This window comes from Schistocerca cancellata, chromosome 4 (genome assembly GCF_023864275.1).
Source record: "Schistocerca cancellata isolate TAMUIC-IGC-003103 chromosome 4, iqSchCanc2.1, whole genome shotgun sequence".
In the NCBI taxonomy this organism is placed as follows: Eukaryota; Metazoa; Arthropoda; class Insecta; order Orthoptera; family Acrididae; genus Schistocerca; species Schistocerca cancellata.
Window position 1 is genome coordinate 605,267,621 of NC_064629.1, and position 16,793 is coordinate 605,284,413.

The 16,793-nt window shown below is 36.2% G+C and overlaps 1 protein-coding gene across 1 annotated transcript in view; it reads left to right on the forward strand.

The window, feature by feature from the left end:
• Positions 1–16,793, forward strand: part of LOC126184345 (potassium voltage-gated channel subfamily H member 2) — an 832,502-nt gene that overhangs the window by 722,114 nt on the left and 93,595 nt on the right. Inside the window, exon 14 of the mRNA XM_049926724.1 lies at positions 2,076–2,165. Coding sequence (XP_049782681.1) covers positions 2,076–2,165 — 90 coding nt within the window. The remainder of the gene's footprint in view (positions 1–2,075; positions 2,166–16,793) is intronic.

The window sequence follows — 16,793 nt, forward strand, 5'->3', positions numbered from 1 at the left end:
TGCCCGATCTGAATCTCATGACATGCAGTGGTCTGTTCTGCATTACAAAGATGTGTGTCCATACTTTTGGTGGATCATATATTGTGCTGTTGTGGTGTTACTTGATGCTGTTCATGCAGTTATCTATAACACTAACCAATAACACCTTCAAAGGTGCACCCCCTCCATTAGTTGAAGGCATGGGCAAATATAAACTTTGGTGGTGGTGTTGCCATGAATTATTATTCACATCTTATGTCTGGCATTGCCATTGTGATTTTGCTGCTGGCTGTAATAGCCAGATTGGAGAAATAGTGTGAACTCCTTGTGACTGCCATGCATATGAAAAAGGATCCACTATAGGTAGAGTATACCTAATGATTTTCTGTGAGTAACACTCACTTCTTCAGAAGTGCTCCTTTTTTAGATAGTAAATCACTGCTACTACATGTGAATAACAGAAATATAGTATCTTTAGAAATTGATTACTTTTGAATACATCGTGGGAACAGACAGTGATCAGTGTTATTACAAATAGTTACTATTATAATCAGTCTTGATCACAAATTTATTTATTCTGGTAACCAGTTTTGACCATGCCTGTGGTCATCTTCAAACCTATAAGTCAAATAAAAAGTCTGATCAGAGGGCTACATAATTAAAGAAAATTATATAAAACTACAAAGATTATAAAGTGATGAATTACCAAAATGCTGTATGAGCAGGAGCCTCCTTCTGGTGGTAAATCACTGGTAGATAGAGCAGTGCACATCTTACTTATATACTGGAGCCTCCACCCACTTCTTTAATGTATGTAGCCCTCTGATCAGACTTTGTATATGACTTATAGGTCTGAAGATGGCCGCAGGCATGGTCAAAACCGGTTAGCAGAATAAATAAATTTGTGACCAAGACTGATGGTAATAGTAACTATTTAGAAACTAAGAGTCATTAATTACTTCAGTTGGATAACTGTCAGAAGTTGAACATAACAACACATTTTTGTGTAGTGCTTCATATCATTTATTACGTAAATGTAACATTTCCAGACAATTCAGTCTTTCAGTAATTCTAAACACAATTTAATATTGATATGTAGATATTTATCAATCAATTTATTAAAAATGTCTTATTTATTGAAAACTCCTTGTTTAAAAGTTAGAAATTAAAATTTTTCACTTCAGGTGGAAAGCAATGCCTAATCTCTGGACTCAGTGGCCAGTGCTTTGATTCTCATGTAGTCTGAAAATGTCTCTCTGATTGACATGAGTAAAATAGCTACTTGATATTGATGTCTTTTACTTTTTCATGAGAAAAATACATGTTATGAGATTTATTGGAATGAGAACTGTGCCTGAATGCTATGGAACATTTCTTAGTTATTACATGTTTGGAACTGAATCATAAATCAGATACTGGACCTTCATGCAAGGTTACAGTTAAATATAGATTTATACTGGTCCAAGAGATTCTATGTACTAACTGTATGAATGTCCTTCAGAAAGTAAGTCCACTTTGTATTTTCCATATAGTCACCACCATTGCCAACCTTATCAGTTTAATAAAGCTGGGAAAAATTTGAGAGATTGACGTCCAAACTCCAGCTGTACTCCAATCTATTAATTAGGTCTAAGCTACATTTCACTGCTGGGTGAAGACAGAGAGAGAGCTGAAGTTTTATTTTGTTGCCTAATTAGTTGTGAGAAAAGAATTTTCGGTATGCTGTTCCATATCTCATGAATTCTGCTTCTACCTTGTGAAAAAAATGACACCTCTTACTTTCAAGCATTGCCATTAAGACTAATCTCTGTTAATAATGTTACATCACATTTTCATGCTATATAAGTAGCCAATCATCATGTGCTGGAATGGCAGTTTGGCTGAGAAATTTTAAAAGTTTGTTCATAAACAATTCACAGATTCTTTTCATTACAAAGCTGCAAGTAAATGCTATAATTGCATGGAGATTTTCTGTTTTGTCACCTCAGACTTTCATTTTGCTGTGGAAAGCTTCTTAGTAATCATTAAGACAACATGTTACATCAGTTTTTGCTACAACCACAGTCTAACTGAACCTCATGTTTGACTGTGTGCAGGCATGTTCTCGCAACTGAAAAGAAGCTTCACGGATCTCCGCTTGCACAGGTCTTCCAGCCAGAGGCTCCACAACACTGACATTAAGACTGGTAGGCATATAGCCAGCATGAGGCATGCAAGCATGTCTGCTTCACTCATTCACTGTGCAAGCATATTTCTTGTAGAGTACCAGATTTCAATTTCTAAATTGTTACAGCTATCTACCTTTCAAAATACTTTCTTGTGCAGCAAGAAATTTTTCATTTTAGGCTATACTTATATAATTTGTATAAATTTTCAGTTTATATTAAACATGCCATTGTCCTTTTTCTCCTCTGTTGACTCAGTATCATGCTTCATATCGACTTCTGTTCTTGTCTTACTTCAACATGCTATATCAGACAAATAATAAATCATTTCACGTACTAAGTAATCTCTTCCAGTATCTTGTTTTATAAAAACTTTTATTTTCTACATCTTATTTCCTTCTTACGAGCATGTGGGCAACATCAGGTAGATAAGATGATTTTTGTCTTTCTTTATCATAGCTTTTATGTTTATTTTAAAGGTTTTTTTTCTGCTGTCTTTATGTACAATAATATTATCATGCATATTTTAGGCATTGTGGAATAAAAAAGAGGAGTTCATTTAAAGATATAGCTTTGATATCTGGCAAATATTTTTAATATTTATTTTAGATGTAATTAATAAGTTTTATGAAATGAAATTCATATACCTCTATAAAATAGTGTTTGTCCTTTTTTTTTTTTTATAAAAAAGATGACTTAATTATGTGGCAAATTGTCTCATATAAGGATATAGTAACACATTTAGGTTATCCTAGTAGGGCTATTTACAAAGTGATGCATAGACTGGAGTAGTGAATGTGAGGTTATCGCTTGAAAAATGAATGCAGTTTTAAAAAAGAAAGCAATGCTCACTAATCACATCTGTGGTTTAGATCTTCAAACAGAATGAAGTTATGGTTATGTCAAACAGAATGCCATGCATTTTAGAAAAAAGATTTGGTCATCATGCCTTTGTTATCGCTTAACCATCAGATCACAGCATGGCTGAAATTCTTACTTATTGATATTGGTTAGTGATGAAATTAAATTACTTTTTTTTCATTCAGGGTTAGATTTGTGGCTATCTGCAGTAACCTGATATAATGGTGCAAAATATAAGTTAATCAGTTACATATCATACCACTTATATTTATACATAACTGTTCTTCTGTCACTCTGTGTTCACTGTGCCACTGTTATGTATAAATATAACTGTTGTGCTGACACTCAGTATTCAGAAAACACACACTTTTGTCTTCCATAAAGTTACATATTTAAAATATAGTTTTCAAAGTGTGTAAGTATAACAAGCTAATATAATGGAGATGGTAGACTGAAGCTATTGTTTATGACCATTTAGTATATTCTCCCAACGATAATTTTTTCCGTTATCAAATGTCCTGACGAGTCTTTGTCTGACTGCTATTGGAAAGCTTTCTTTTTCACTCAGCTGTGCTGTTGCTTGAAATCAGTAGATTTCTCCATTAAAATGCTTTCATGTGTACAATAATGTCAATAAAATCCATAACATATCCCTAGATGTCTATCACTAGACCAAAATTTCTCAAACGCTATGGCCCAAAACATTGGTGTGTCGTAAAATATGTATCAAGTGTCTCGAGATTTTTAATGTCTTCTGATCTTCCACAGATAAAATATCTGGACATAAAAAAATTATCACCAAATTATTTCTTAAAGCAGTCCAATTTCAAAGAAATTGCTCATGATTATATGTGATTATACACATAATAATAAAAAATGTATCATATTTACTTTATGTAGTTGCTTTTTTGCATCTAGGAGAAAAATCACATGTAGGGGTGTTAAAAAAGTTTGAAATGTGCTTTGGTATGCCCCAAAGAAAAAAAATGTTAAGAAACACGGCACTAGATCATGGGTGGCATTCTCGTCAGTGAATCACTGCCAGATGAATCTCATCAGTCTACCTTCTGCCATCAATTTCAGCCTCACCACAATGAGCCTCCATATATTAAGCAAAACTGAAAATGTCTGGAGAAAAGCTGAGCAGTCATTGTAACTGTCCATCAAAATCTCCCAAAAAACTGGAATTGTAAGCCTCATATGGGAAAAGTGTAGGTCACTCTGTACTGCAAATATGCATATGATTCAGACATAATTAAAGCTAGTAAATTAAACCCATCCTATCTCGAATGTGTTAGCACTTTTGTAGTAAGCAGATTGTAGTCTCTTGGTGAAGATTTCAGTGTAATGCCACCTAACTATTGTTTGGTCAGTATGACAGATGCGTGGTAGTGTGTGATTCACTCACAGCAGTATGGAGATTGGACAGTTTATTCTGGAGTCAGTAACAGCAAAATCATAGCATGAATAACTGATTGGAGGCATTTATGTATAATTTTCCCTCTTTAGTTTATGGAGAAATTCTCATTCCACAATCAACTAGGAATCTGAAAGTTGTGGCTGCTACACTTACATGAATATAATGCAAAGAGATCAGTTTAGAGGCAGTTGGTTCCTGTGTTGTGGAGAAATTACAGTGGATTAGTGTATGTCTTCACATCTTTATTTGTGGTTTTTAGAGGTGCAGGTGATCCACCATTCTTCTTCTTGATCAGAAGGAGGTGGTTCTCACAAGTGAATATGTATATCATATGGACTCAGCAATGTCTCCAGATCGGAACACTGCTGAGCATGTTTGGGATAACTTTGGAAAGACAAACTACAGTTTGGAAGTGACATTGGCAATGTTTTTGGGATTCCACATTTATCTTTCTAGGAATGGGATCATCTGTTGATTTTTAGATCCTTCTAATAGAGAGCATGCAACATTGTTTCCAAGCATGTCAGACAGCTATCAGTGTTCATATGCACTAGTCAATGCTTTCTCTTTGTGCAAGGGATTTCCCAATTTTCTCACTGTTTTTCATGTATATCTTCAGTTTTAAAACTTTTCCAATTATGTTTTGGATACTGGTGTATGTCAAAAGTCTGCTGGCTGTATCTTCTCTTGTTCCATAGCACTTCTGGTATTCTGTTGGGGCAATTTGCTCACATTTATTCAGTATGATTAATTTTTTCTACATTTATTCTTCAAATAAATGAATATAGCCTAACATCAACTATTTCTCTTTGCTGATGATACTAATATCCTTACATCAAATACAGATGAATCTCTTTAGTCAGCAATTAATAGGAGTACAACCCAACTAGACTCATGGCTTGCATCAAATAGACTACTCCTAAATGCAAAAAATACACTATGCTTGACCTTCCGCACCATTCAGAACAGAACTCCCCAGGTTCCAACATTAACACTAATTGGCAGCAATGTAGAATTTGTCAATGAAACAAAATTCTTGTGGACTGACATCACTGATACATTCACATTGAAAAAAACACATTGACATGATTAGTCCACGCTAAGAAAAGTTTGTTTTATGCTCCACTCAGTGAGGGATGAGCTAAATGCCAGCACATTGACATGCATGTATTATGATCTTTTCCATTCAGTACCAGTAGTATGCTATGGAATTATTTTTTGGGGGTCACAATACTGAATCAAGAAAATTATTTATACTGCAAATAAGCAATAAGAATAATCCTGTACAAAAAGCAAGGAGATAAATGTACGCTGTTCTTTAAAAATTAAACATACTGCCCCTCATTAGCCAATACATATTTGAACTTATCTGTTTTATTAAATAAAACATCATTAAATTGCACAGGAAGCTGGACAGTCATTCATCATGATACAAGGTTTAAAAAAAAACTCTTAAGACTTGTTCCCCATTCTACTAAACTATATAGCAATAGTATTAAATGCATGGGAATCAAACCGTACAACCATCTCCCGAAAGAAGAACAAAGTTTTCAAGAATAAACAAAATTTAAAGAAAAACCTTAAGTGCACTCCTAGCAAAGCACTGCTTTTACAGACTACAAGACTTTCTTGAATGTGATCTATCATAAATTAAATTATATATTTTTATTATGTTTAAAAAGTAAGCTGTTTCATTAGAAGTAACCTAGTGTCCATTAATGAACTTTTGTTTTTTCATTATGACCAACATTATTATTTGAACTTATTCTTACTCTGGTATTATTATGATTACATATATATCTTCACTGAGATGTACACTACAAGAAACAGTGCTATTTCTATATATGTTCTCATATTATTTGGTTGACTTCTCCCATATCATGTTGTACACTTCAGTACACTGAATGATTGAGTGGATCAATAAATATACAAATAAAAACTGTCACATTATATGTTTGTCAGTGAAGCATTATCACTCAGATTAAGCATCTTGGAACTCCATAAATTAATACTTACTGTGCAGTATTTACTTAGTCTCCTACCAATCTCTGATTCTTTTAATTTATTTTTTATTTATTTATCCTTTGACAAAGTACATTGTATGGATCAAGGTATATTTTTCATGCACTGACAGGTACATAGTTTTTACTGTCTACTGTTTAACAAAAATATAATTTATTACAAAATTATTCTAGGGCTATTTCATATTAAATTAGATTTTGCACAGTTTTTCTTTTGATACAGTCAGGATAAATCTCTTGATCATGAGTTACAAGGGACTTTCTTGACTTCTGACAGCTAATCGCACTTTTCCTTTATCATTGTTTATCTCAATCTCCTGAAAGAATTAGAGTTATTCTGTGGAATACAACTTATGTATTTAACTTTGACTGCATATGCTCTGTCATTTTGATCATGGAGTTGTGCTCACAAACAATCACTCTAGGTTTCAGTTTTTCATGTGTCTCCCTCCTATTTGTATTTAAATATAAAATGACACTTCAGAAGTGTCTCTTCTTTGTAGAAAGTAAACCCTTACACTCTGTTCTCTTTGCATTTTAACTTACTATATCTCTGCAAAGACGCAGGCCGGTGTGGCCGAGTGGTTCTAGGTGCTTCAGTCTCGAACCACGTGACCACTATAGTCACAGGTTTGAATCCTGCCTCGGGCATGGATGTGTGTGATGTCTTTAGGTTAGTTAGGTTTAAGTAGTTCTAAGTTCTGGGGGACTGATGACCTCAGATGTTAAGTCCCATAGTGCTCAGAGCCATTTGAACATCTGCAAAGACAATGTCAGATTACCCCCTTCTTGAAAATATAAAATTAGTTAGTGTAGTCCACAACTGAAACCCTAATTTAGTTGCTCTGCCTTTTGTTTCTTTACCAGCATCATGCCTTGGAAACCTTCTTTTCCTATAATATACCTGATTCTGTTATTAAATATAATAGTACTATAGTTATTGGTACAGAACTCAATTTCATCTGTCTGTTAGCTACTTCTGCCCTTTTTTGTATCATATACACTTACAAATAAATCTTTTTCTTCAAATTCATGCAGTTCATACTACCTCAGATAATATTGCTTTCTCTACACATTCCCTCTAATTTTAATCAGAAAATTCATTGGTTTTGAAACACATTTTGATTATTCAAACAAATTTTGGTCTTGCTGCCAATCATCATTGTGTACCATGATATTCCAGCTGGGCACCTGCCAGTCATTCTCAGATGAGCCATCAAAGACTGATGAAGACATCCTCCATTCAGCAGCATATAGTGCACTGTGAGTATTCTTCACATGCATGAAGTTGGCAGATGAACCACACTACCCGGTGGTAGTGCCCTTGCTTGTGGAACTGTAGGACTCAGTTGTCCTCTGCATTAGCACTCACTGTGGCCATCAGTGCATTCTGTCATCTTCAATTAAAGCAAATCATCAAGATGGTAATATCCTACACACTGTCTAACTGGTAGTCCCTACCACAGATCATCAGATTTTCTGCCAGGCATATTTCCACAGATTCTTTAATAATTGCATCCCAAAAATATGTTGCTGTGGTCAAAATCATTATTTTATCATATTTCTTTGAATTTCCAGTGGAAAGACAATTTTCAGCAACAGCGGACTTTCAGTGTTGATGTTCAGTGCAGCATACTTTTGTAGTATGTAAGCCACACCTCATTGGCAGGGTATATTGTAAATTCTGGCCTTTTGCAGTAACAAATCATCCTTCACTGAGCCCAGGTCTGTAATCTTAGATGGAGGGTGAAAAATCTCTTTCACATGAAATTTACTGAAGATTCTTGCTATATAAACAAAATGTTGGCCACAAAATGAAGGAAATCTAAAGGTTTTGCTGTTGTATTCTTCTCTTTATCCACTTACTGGTTCTTGGTCTTAACTGATAGTGCTCTCTTAATTTGCCAGTCAGAATATGCATTATCCCTGAACATTGTCTTTAGGTGGGTGAGCTCTTTAGGCGGATTATCTTTATTTGAAACTGTATGAGCTCTGAGTGCAATGGTTTAAGTATGCTCTTAGTTTGCAGTGGATGATGACAACTCAACACTTGTAAATACGAATCAGTAAAAGAGGGCTTATGATGAAGCAAATGCTCCAGAGAGCCATCATTCTTCTGCCTAATACATACAAGAAAGGCAGACAATCATCTTTCTCTATTTCCATAGTGAAGTGGATGTTGTTAACTCCACTAATTTATCTTGTCCATGAAGGCCACACTATGAAAGTTTTGTCCACATATCTCCCAAATACAGTCGATTTAGGGATGGCTGATTCAAGTGCTCTTTCCTCAAAATCCTCAATAAAAAGGTTAGCCACCAAAGGAGACAGAGGGCTATGCATGGCAACACTGTCAGTCTGTTCAAAATATTCTTTGTTGAACATAAAATAAGCTGAGTCAAGAGCATGCTGAAACTTATTACTAATTATTGACAAAGATTTTCTTCCTTTTGTGGGCAGCATTTTGTTTAAGATAGCAGGAATCCTTCATAAATTTCAGGTGAAAGTGCTTTTCGACCCATCATCTAAAACTGCACATCTTCTGGGCTCAGAATTTACAAAATACTGTGCCAATATGGTATGGCTTACATGGGAAAGACCACATTCACCATGAAACAACGTTACACTGAACATCAGCGCTGTCATTGCCTTTTGAAACCAAGCAAGTCTGCTATTGCTGTACTTTCTATTTCCACAGGACATTTGATGGCGTATGATAAAATAATGATTTTGACCACAGCAACATCTTTTTGTGGCTCCATTATTGAAGGATGTGTGGAAATACGCCTGGTGGAAAACTTGATAATCTGTAATAGTGCCTACCAGTGGGGCAGTGTGTGGAACCCTATCATCTCCACAATTTGCTCTAAACAAATATGGCAGAGTGTGCCAATGGCCACAATGAGCAATAATGCAGAGGAGAGCTGAGTTCCATGGCTCCACCAGTGAATGTGCTACTGCCAGGTAGTATGGTCAGCCTCTCAACATGATTTTGACACATGCGTGGAATACTGACAGTGTGCTATATACTATGGAATGGAGGATGTCTTCGTAAATCTTTGCTGGCTTACCTGAGGATAACTGGCAGGTGCCCAGTTGTAATGTTGTGGGGTATATTTAATGACAATTGGATGAAAGCCTGAAATTTGTTTGAACATTCAGTCTGCAGGGAAAATTTTAAAATTCACATGTTTTGATTAATCCAAATTTTGTTTATAATAATGCTCCTTAGAAGTTTTCTTCTTTCATGAGCAATGGTGTAAAATTTTAAGGAAAGAAGATTAAGAGTTTAAAATCTTTTTGATGACGAGGTTACTAAAGTTGACAAAATTTTAATATGCAATGCTAGGAATTATGAGGGTCGTACTGAATGTCCTGGTTTGACATAATTATTCCAAATTTAAGTTAATTCATGTGCAACGCATCCATTAGCATCACAAACAGTATGGACACTGATTCCATTCAATTTGTTTGTTTTCATAATATTTCCTCTTCTCATAATAGAACTCAAACCAAGGATTTTGTTGCATACTACAATAAATGAAATATAATTTGTTTTATATCATTTACTGTAAGACTTCCATAATTCATTTTCCATATGCTATTCCATTTGTTCCAAAAATTAGAAACATAAGTTTTCATCAACACTATTTTCTATGTCTCTATTTTCAGAGTGTCTCCACATCATACTTATATTGTTCTTGTGACTCAGATCCCACAGAAGACATACTAAACACTAACTTTGAAATATTCAATTATTTTCCTTTTCTGTTTGAACAAAGTGTGCTTTTAGTACAAAATCATCATAAGCATAGAACAGTAAAGGGTTTTTTAGTACTTGTTACTAAAATCAAATTCTTAGGTATTATTCACAATAAAGTTTGTTTGTATCACTAATCTTATTACTTTATAGGTGTTTTTTTTTTCCTTCACACAATTTCTGCACTACCAGTTCCTATAAACAGAATTTTCTTTCTGCCTATGTGCCATTTATAATAAAAGAAACTTACTGAAATATGAAAACACTGTATTTTTTCTATAAAACTTTATACAGCTGGGGTTCTTTACCACAGCACAGTCATGAAGCAGCAATTGAAAATACTGTTATTATCTCTCTAAGTTGGCTTTTACATTCATGTACACAAAAATTACATTGATCACATTATATTACAGTGATCACATTATATTCTGCAAAAAATTAATACAAAGTCTCTTAAAATATAACATTGTAATTTGTTATGTATTTATGCTCTTTTGAACCTTATTTGTAATCTTTTACTTCATACTTTACATATGTACTTTTTGGATAAATTACTTCTAGATTCCTGCTCCTATTCCAATAGAGGTAGCCCATCTCCTTTAGTACAGTGTTTAGTATTTCTGTTGTTTTACTGCTATATTTATTTTGCACTTTCTTGGTCATCTGCTGACATGAACACTGAGTGTATCATTCTTTGCGAGCTTACACAGGCAAATGATGATAAATGTCTCAGAAAGTACATTACTGAACTGATGTCACTATCAGAAGCCATCTTTATGTACTACAGTGAACACTGGCAAACGTAATTGCTTTTCTTTGAGAGTGACAGTTAACACAGGTACTTATTCTTACATTTCCTTGTTCAGTAAATGTCATGGGCTTCATCCTGTTTACCATGAGGAGATTTATTCTGTAGATGGATAAAAGGAAACTGTGCTGTATTTCCCTCTCCATTATTGAAAACAATTTGAAGGTACCAACAAAAAAACTGCTATAATTACTCTTACATACAAGGGGTTGTCATAAAGCTGTAATAATCACATAGATAAAATCAAACTATGAATATGAAACTTGGCTAGTCCTTCCCTATATGTTCACCCATCAGTGAGACATGCTTCCCAATCTTGGGTGACATGATGAAGATCCTGGTTGTAGATATTTGCACTTTGACTGTTCAGGAAAAGTTCCACTTCAAAAATCACCTCCTCGTTAACTTGGAAATTGCTGCCATGTAATGGTTTCTTCACCTGAGAAAAGAGGAAGAAGTCACAGGGCAACAAGTTGCAAGATCATAGGAAGTAAGAAAACTTAATAGCCCAAAGAAGCAGCACATGTGGCTGTGTTCTGTACTGAATGTGGTGATGTGATGTCAGAGAACAAAAACACTCCATTGGCACAGCTTTTTCAGATGCTTCTTGATGGCCTTCCTTAACCTTATCACAAGATTTTAGTAGTATGCTTCTGTAATGGTTCACCTCTAATGACTATAATCTGTGGTATTCACATTCGACATCAGCTTGCCCAATGGTGGTTGAATGTTTGCCTTTTTTGTGATACTGAATCCACATTTTTCAACTGTTTGCTTTTCTACATTGTCTATGGGTCATAGTTAGGTGGCTAAAGAAATAATCTGGATTGGCTTGATATAGCTGCAATATTTCTGCTCTTGACTCACATCAGTGCACTATTTGAATGAATGTGAGCTGTCAGGAACCAAGAGTACAGCAATCTTTGTAGCTTTCAAAATGTTGTGCAAGATGTTGAAAACTAATTGATTACTGGTTGTATGACACTCGATCATGCAGCACATGGTTTATTTACATAGACAGCTAGGTTTTATAGCCAACATGACATCAGCAGCCATGTCCACGTAACAGCACACTGGTATCTCTTACTGGCTGCAAGGAGAGTCACCAATAGTGGTCATCGCAGGGTATTGACCTCATTGTTGGATGACAGACATATAGCAGATTTTCACTTCTTCCACTATTATCTAAAGTGTGATTCAGTAGTCTTTTAGCAGAACACCAGGGCCCCCAGTTCTATAGTGATTCCTGGTTCTTCATCATTCATACTCATTTGACCACACTGGAAACACCTGCATCATCTAAATACTGTGTCATATGATTATGCATTGTTACCATACAGTTTCACTGACTCTGCAGAAATTGTTGTAATGTTTTTCCTCTTCAAATTCTGAAAACAAATTACCACATGGTGCTCCACTTCATCAATACACTGCAACATACTATTTTAGCTCCTCATGCTGTGTGCCACTGTGGTACAGAGTTTCCAGTGTGTACCAAGAGTGCTGGCATGTCCCTGGAAAAAAAAAAAAAGAAATATATATATATATATATATATATATATATATATATATATATATATATATATATATATTGATATGGTAATTAAAACTTCATGACAACCCCTTGTATAAATATCAGGAGTGAGGGAATATGTGTATAGATAGACTAAGAAGGAAGCATATCATGTGAGGTGAATATAATATAATATTATGTTTTTAAAAATTCAGTTTCCAGAAAGTGTTGTAAAATAGTGAGGGAAGTGTCTGTAATGCCAGTGGTTAAGTTGTTCTTGTATCTACCAGGATTTCCAATCTCTTGTCACACACATGCAGCCATTTTCTTAAATATTATTTTACAAAAAATTGCGACACTATCATAATTTAACAAATGGATACCATGTCACCGTGAAGTTTTTCTCTTCCATTATAGTGTTATATCTTATAGTTTGCATAGAATTTAATGGTTAAGATGAATGCTAGTAAAGATGTAATGATATTGCATCACTAACAATCATCAGGCTACTTTTTTTATTAAAATTATTTCACAGCCATAAGAAGATACAATTTTTTTAATTACCTCACAGTGAGAGCACAACATTACTCACAGGGTTATTGCTCCTACTCCTGTGTGTATACCTTTTGATACAAACAATTACAATACAGTAATAACAGTAGTAGGTTCCACCAGAGTCCAGGCAATCTAGGGCAATTAACTTTGAATGTGGCTTGCTGTCATCAGCAGGGGTTGGCTGTACATCACCACTCTCTACCCGAACAAACCAGCATAATAATGTTTATACCAAATCCTTATAATAACAGTGAGACACATTAGCAAATAATTTAATAAAAGTTAAACTGTGGTTGTATCTGTTATTTTAAATCCTGAAGGATTATAATGATGCTGAAAACAGATTGAACTTAAATCCCTTTTATTTTTGAAAAATGCACAATGTATGCAAATGGTGGCCACAGACAAATAATTCAATGAATAACAGTCCAGTATCTATCAGCAGTGCAAAATTTGTAATTACTTCATACAGACATAACATTTACACCCAGCAGCATGTGCTAAATAATAAAGTACAACAGTGCAATAAACTCTCAAAAACTTGATCTGTGTCTCAGTGTTGACTAGTATGAGATTTATTATTCCCAGTGACTTGAGATTTATTATTCCCAGTGACTCTAAACTTTATAACCTCAATGCGAGATTTCATCACTAACTAAACTGCCTCTAGAGACTGAAATCTGACTCCTGAAATTTACAGGTTATCACACCTGCTTAAGAGTATTCTAAGTCCCACTACAAAAAAGTATCATTCGTGGCATACACAATAATCTTACCAACTTCAGATGAAACTGAGATCAAAGTACCTCATCACAAACTTCAGACAGAGGATGACAGACCATGAGCTCTGTCCTGCACACTTATTGAAAGGTTCACTCACATAAACACTGCTCAGTTCAGTGCACATATTTTTATCCTGACCACCATTCATAATTTTCATAGTAATTTCATGTAAATACTTATGGCAAAACATTAGACAACATTTGAGGTCAGTTCAACTCTCTTAATAAAATCACTTCTGAATTATTTCAACAAATATAAACAAATCATACATATTCCACATTCAGCACTCGAGTCAACACTGACTTGACCTACTTTATAAATCATAACTGTAATTAGACATACATCAAAAGTTATTAGAATATTAAAGAAGAAAACTTTTGGAGATAAGATCATATGTGTCTCTGTGCAGTTCTGGCTCTGTTTACATAAATAAACTAAGTTGCTTATAACATTTATGTATATTTGTTTAACTAGAAAGGCAATCTGTTCATTATGTTGCTGGCATTGTCCTCTTTCATTTGGTGCATCACAAGTGTGTCTTTCATGATGGCTTCAGTTGTTACAATTTGTTATAAACAGTAATGATAATAATGTTAATAACTTAACTATTAAATTTTCTAACATAGATTTATCTTCAATGAGCCCTTCCCATTGCCACAGTTCCAAAGCCATCACTGATTTCTTTCCACCATGCTTGTAAGGCATTTTACATATTTTCATTAAAACTGTATTAGTGATGACATTCCAAGTCTCAGGCCCCTCCATCTCCACTCATCCCATGACTGTGCCACTTTTAACATATCCCTCTTTCCGCCCAGGAAAACCCTGATGAGCATGAGGCCTCGTGGCTCGCTGGCTGCCTTCAACTACATTTGGCTCACCTGTCACTCTCTGTCTGACAGCTGGCCACTCCAATAAAAGTTCACACCAACCCACCACTGACCTGTCAGATTTAGTATGCCCTGCGGCATTCTATCTGGCTGCTCATAATGTTACACATGATTCCTCTTTGAATGAGGTCATTCATTCATGTAAAAGCTCAGAGCTTTTTTCATTCTCTTTGTTATAAGCAGATCAAGTTTTATCATCCTGTGACCTAACTTTGTGTATATCTCAATAAACTGCTGCCTTGATACTATGTAAATGTGAGCACAAAGTTTCCCACATGGATACAGTTCCTATGAACTGCTGTGTTATATGCACTCACTTGCAGAGAATTTCTCTTCCACAATTATTTCCCTCGATCTAATTTCTTTATTATTACTTCCTAGTAAACCTGAAAGAAAATATCCTAATATCAAAAAATATACAAAATAATTAACAACTTACCATAAAGAGGACATGTAAAGTTGCAGACAGGCACAATTAAAAGACAGTTATGTAAAGCTTTCTGTCACTGCTTTCATAGGTAAAAGAGAGACACACACCATTCACACACACAAGCAAGCATACCTCATGCACAAATGACCGCCAACTCCAGCGTCTTGGGCTGGAGCATATTTAACATGTTCCTGCCTGGAGTTTTCATTATTTAATTGGAAAATAATCAACATAGTAAGGAAAGTTCTGACAGGATGAAAATACTTTAGTAGTAAAGATCATTCACAGAATAGCAGAAGAATTGAGTACTTCACAGGCATGCACAAAAGAGAAAGAAAACTTGCTAGCTGTTGGAATAAATCCTTTGTCGAGCTATAGCACGTGCTCGCGCGCGCGCGTCCACACACACACACACACACACACACACACACAGACACACACACATATTTGTATTTGCACTTTAGTTTGACAGGAATTTATTCCCAAAGGTCATAAGTTTTCTTTCTATTTTGTGTGTGCCTGTCGATGACTCAGTACTTCCACTGCTTGGTGAGTGGTCCCCTTTGCTCAAAAAATACTTAACAATTATTGTTTCTGAAATTAAGCTTATATACACTCCTGGAAATTGAAATAAGAACACCGTGAATTCATTGTCCCAGGAAGGGGAAACTTTATTGACACATTCCTGGGGTCAGATACATCACATGATCACACTGTCAGAACCACAGGCACATAGACACAGGCAACAGAGCATGCACAATGTCGGCACTAGTACAGTGTATATCCAACTTTCGCAGCAATGCAGGCTGCTATTCTCCCATGGAGACGATCGTAGAGATGCTGGGTGTAGTCCTGTGGAACGGCTTGCCACGCCATTTCCACCTGGCGCCTCAGCTGGACCAGCGTTCGTGCTGGACTTGCAGACCGCGTGAGACGACGCTTCATCCAGTCCCAAACATGCTCAATGGGGGACAGATCCGGAGATCTTGCTGGCCAGAGTAGTTGACTTACACCTTCTAGAGCACGTTGGGTGGCACGGGATACATGCGGACGTGCATTGTCCTGTTGGAACAGCAAGTTCCCTTGCCGGTCTAGGAATGGTAGAACGATGGGTTCGATGACGGTTTGGATGTACCGTGCACTATTCAGTGTCCCCTCGATGATCACCAGTGGTGTACGGCCAGTGTAGGAGATCGCTCTCCACACCATGATGCCGGGTGTTGGCCCTGTGTGCCTCGGTCGTATGCAGTCCTGATTGTGGCGCTCACCTGCACGGTGCCAAACACGCATACGACCATCATTGGCACCAAGGCAGAAGCGACTCTCATCGCTGAAGACGACACGTCTCCATTCGTCCCTCCATTCACGCCTGTCGCGACACCACTGGAGGCAGGCTGCACGATGTTGGGGCGCGAGCGGAAGACGGCCTAACGGTGTGCGGGACCGTAGCCCAGCTTCATGGAGACGGTTGCGAATGGTCCTCGCCGATACCCCAGGAGCAACAGTGTCCCTAATTTGCTGGGAAGTGGCGGTGCGGTCCCCTACGGCACTGCGTAGGATCCTACGGTCTTGGCGTGCATCCGTGCGTCGCTGCGGTCCGGTCCCAGG